The sequence below is a fragment of the Drosophila virilis genome, unplaced genomic scaffold (assembly GCF_030788295.1).
Source record: "Drosophila virilis strain 15010-1051.87 unplaced genomic scaffold, Dvir_AGI_RSII-ME tig00002092, whole genome shotgun sequence".
Lineage (NCBI taxonomy): Eukaryota > Metazoa > Arthropoda > Insecta > Diptera > Drosophilidae > Drosophila > Drosophila virilis.
The window spans coordinates 78,672-82,614 of NW_027212889.1; the positions used below are offsets into that span (position 1 = coordinate 78,672).

At 39.0% G+C, this 3,943-nt stretch overlaps 1 protein-coding gene across 1 annotated transcript; it reads right to left on the reverse strand.

Moving 5' to 3' along the window:
- Nucleotides 1-1,323: 1,323 nt before the first annotated feature.
- On the reverse strand, nt 1,324-2,250 carry LOC138911704 (uncharacterized). The gene has a single exon (XM_070211086.1). It carries the CDS (start codon nt 2,248-2,250, stop codon nt 1,324-1,326), a length of 927 nt encoding a protein of 308 aa, XP_070067187.1.
- Between the last annotated feature and the right edge of the window lie 1,693 nt (nt 2,251-3,943).

Genomic DNA, 3,943 nt, shown 5'->3' on the forward strand with positions numbered 1-3,943 from the left:
TATGATTCCACTAACCTCTTCGCTAATTTTTCCAATCAACTTACTCTTCAGTCTGTCCTAATCCTAATTCTTACCCTTATACTTTTACTTTCTCTAGTTATATACCTCCTCCTATTGTTTGCCATTCCACTCTCCTTTTAGCAATAAATTCTTTAAAATCTTTTTGGTCTCTTGGGCCTGAAAAATATTCCTAGTTGTCTACTCAAGGAGTGTAGTTCTTCCCTTCTTTAAAGCTCTAAAGGATTTTCTGCAAATCAGTTGTTTCCCCTTTTTAACATGGATTCGTAAAGAATCTGTCAACTACGACCAATCTGCTAGACTTCACTTGCATGGTAAACGATGCTTTCCTTTCGAAAATGCAAACTGATGTCATTTACACTGACTTCAGTAAGGCATTTGTCTCTGTACACCATGACATTTTAATTTTTAAACTTGACCGATTAGGTTTCCCCTTGCTTTGCATTAATTCTTATTTAAAAGGTAGAATCCAAAGAGTAAGCTGAGGCTAACTACCTCTAAACAGGTTCACGTTACTTCTGGTGTTCCTCAAGGCAGTCATCTTGGACCTTTACTCAACTCTTTTTATAAATGTTCCCTCTTCTGTTCTATAACAAACCCGTGTATTCATGTATGCGGACGATGTGAAACTTATTCTATTATTCACTATACCCCTACATATACACATACACATATGTTAGGATGGGAGCCGCCCGTTAGTATGGACGGTAGGATATCAGCGCTAATCAGCACATCTATCTGCGAACTCTTGTGGAAATTGGGGTCCGCTAACTGGAGTTTTGGCAGGGTTCTCAATAAACTTTGGGGGATTGAACATGATGGTAGATTCCCTGCAAAATGTGGTAGGACGTAGGCTGATGCCTCGATTTGGATACGAGGCTTGGAAGGAAAGCCAATATTAAAATGGCAGAGCTTGCGAGGCTGGGCTGCAACAGCTTGATTTGATCCCGATACTTGTGCCTGTACGGATTTGTACGGCAGCTTTATCAGGTGGAAGAGTCGCTCGGAAATAAATGTTGACTCTGATCCCGAGTCGATCAGTGCACAAGCTGTATAATTTACACCCAAATGGCGAACATATATAACAGCCGTACTTAGGAGAACACCGTGGGTGTTAATTGCAACATAACTTTGAACATTCGTTTGTTGGGATGGATGGACTAATTGGAGGGAGCTGTTGCTTGTGGCATGGAGACTACTGTAGGGCTCAATTGTGGAGTGTCACTACGATGCAAGAGCGTATTTTGACGACCCTTGCACGTAAAACAATTGTGAGCACTGTTGCAATCCCTTAACTGATGACCCCTAGTGAAACGGTTCAAACATAGTTTGGAGTGCATCTTCTATCGCTTCTAGGGTGCGATAGCGTTCTAAGAGAAAGGCGTTCATCTCAAGCCAAGATGCGATGTCGCTTTTTCTGGAGATGGACTGATCCCATAAGGAGAGTGTTAATTTGGGTAATTTGGAGGAACATAGGAACGCGAGGATACAGTCCCAGTTTTCTATGTTGATTTCGGATAACTCCAGAGCTGTTAAGCAACCTTGAATGGTGCTCTGAAGTTCCTTAATTGCCGTTCCAGACTCTTGGGAGATTGGCTGCGGGTTGAAAAGAATCTTGAGCTGGCTGTTGATTAACAATTTTCGGTTCTCAAAACGCTCAGTCAGATTGGCCCAGGCTGATCGGAAGCCATCGTTAGTCAAAGGTGACTTCGATACAATCGCCTGAGCCTCACCGCTGGTTTTCGCATTGAGATGGAATAATTTCTCGACCTCTGTTAACCTAGGATTTTTTATGTAAATTGCGGTAAAGAGGTTTCGAAATGTCGGCCAACGTATGTAATCTCCGCTGAAGATTTCTGTGTCGCAAGGAGGTAAGCGACACCCTGTGGGAACATATGTCGGAATGGTGGACTGAGCGGATGGTCTATTTTGGGCGTTAGCGGTATCGATTTGCTCGCTAAGTTTAGCGGCGCATCTCTCATATACCATGTAACAATAGTCGTACTTGGACTGCATAACTGAAATGGTTTCCAGTGAACTGGCTTCCGAGATTATTGTTGAGCCGACCTCGTACTCTTTTTCAACCTTGTCCCACAAGGCTCGCACTTGGTCCCGACGGACCTGGCACGTATAGAGAGACGAGTCAGAGCCTCCAGGAGTGTTTATTTTTGCCTCAAACTGACTTAGCCGATCAGTGACAGCAATAAACTTGATTAAGGCCGCGTCTGTCATATTTTGGGCCGTTTTGGCTTAGCTCGCGTGGAAATCGGACTAGATCTTGTGCTTATGGTTGCCTTAGTGCGTCCGACTGCAGTGGTCAGGGATGCTTCGCTTTTAGCTTTGGATGCGGGCGACTGATTTTTACCAGTGGATTTGGCCTCGAACTAAGAGGTGCTTTAACAGTTCCCCTTGGCGTGGACGCGGATGATTGGCTTTTAGTCCGGGACGATGTTTCCCTTTCGGGCTGCTGTTTGAAACGGAGAAGTTGTGGAGGTGCTTGCGGACGGAACTGCTAATTGATGCTTTGTTTCTTCCCCTTTGCCAGTTGGCATACTAGGTGGAACCGCTTGGGTATGAAAACAAAGGTGCTCGTTTCTAGTAGTAGAGGTTGCGATGCTTAAAACAAAGAAACACTGGAATGCCGGTACAGGTAAATAATCGAGTTTATAATTCGATTGAGATTGCGAATATTTAAATAATTTAGCTGAAAATCAAAATTTATTTGATTTAATTTATTTAATTAATAAATTTATTTGACTTGGTAATTTAAAATATACGATTATTTATTAAACACGGGAAATAATAATAAAGAATTCGATGCTCGTTTTCGATAATTTTATATTTATAATAGTCCTTGAATACGGTAACGGCTGGTTTATTTTTACTTTTTTGTGGTACTCATAAAATACCCACTCTTGTGGCTAAGTACACACCGCTGACAAATGTAGAACTTCGAAGTTAATGTGTAGTGTTTTTGTTTATTTACAATAAATTAGTAATATTATTAATCTATTAATTATGGTTGTTGTGTTTTTATTGGTGCGTCTCGGAACAGGAGTAATTGTATGGGAATGTGTGCAATTGCATAAAAACGTGTAATTGGAGTACGGATCGGCAGCTGTGTTTTTTACATATGTGTGTGGTGTGTACATACGCACATACGCCGGTTGAAATTGCAATTTATGACTATAATATTGCTGTGTTATAATATTGCTGTGGATTGTGCACTAAAAAATATTATTAGTGGACACACATAGTACATATGATATGTGGATTTATTTACCGGATGTATGTACTATGTGGTTGCACAAATATATTCGTTTGCACTATGCACAATTATAAGTTAAGAAACTGAATTGGAGGTTGGGTTAATTTTTATTAAGTAATACAAGGTGCAATAAATTATAAGTTAAGAGAATGATTTGGAGTTAGTGTTTATGTTTATTAAATAATAAGGTTAAATATAGTGTCTATTCAAAATGCATATGGGAAATTATATTCGGATTGAATCTATGTATGTATGTATGTATGTATATATGTACAATACGTGCTGGTGAACCTGGTGTATGTTTGCGTGTCGGACCAAGAACATGAATTAACAATATTAATTAGGAAACAATATTGTGAAGCAACTTGTCAGATTAAATGCGGACACGTAAATAAAATAAAAAATTTTTTTTTTTAACTAGGAAAAACAGCACACAAATTCATTTTTAAACTAATATTTTTACGAATTAAACTATTTCTTCTTAATTTTTTTTTGCATATTATTATTATTCTAGCTATTCTTCATAGATATAAGGCACAAACATAACAAAATTCAAAACGCAAATGTAAAAAAAAAGGACAAAACTAAAATGAGGCAATTTTTGCGTCATTAACCACGTTAAATCAGAGCACTTTGATCAGTTTGCTTATTTTCAAT

What these genes read in the sequence shown, in the direction of transcription:
- LOC138911704 (XM_070211086.1), bottom strand. Translation starts at nt 2,250, where the DNA reads ATGACAGACGCGGCCTTAATCAAGTTTATTGCTGTCACTGATCGGCTA.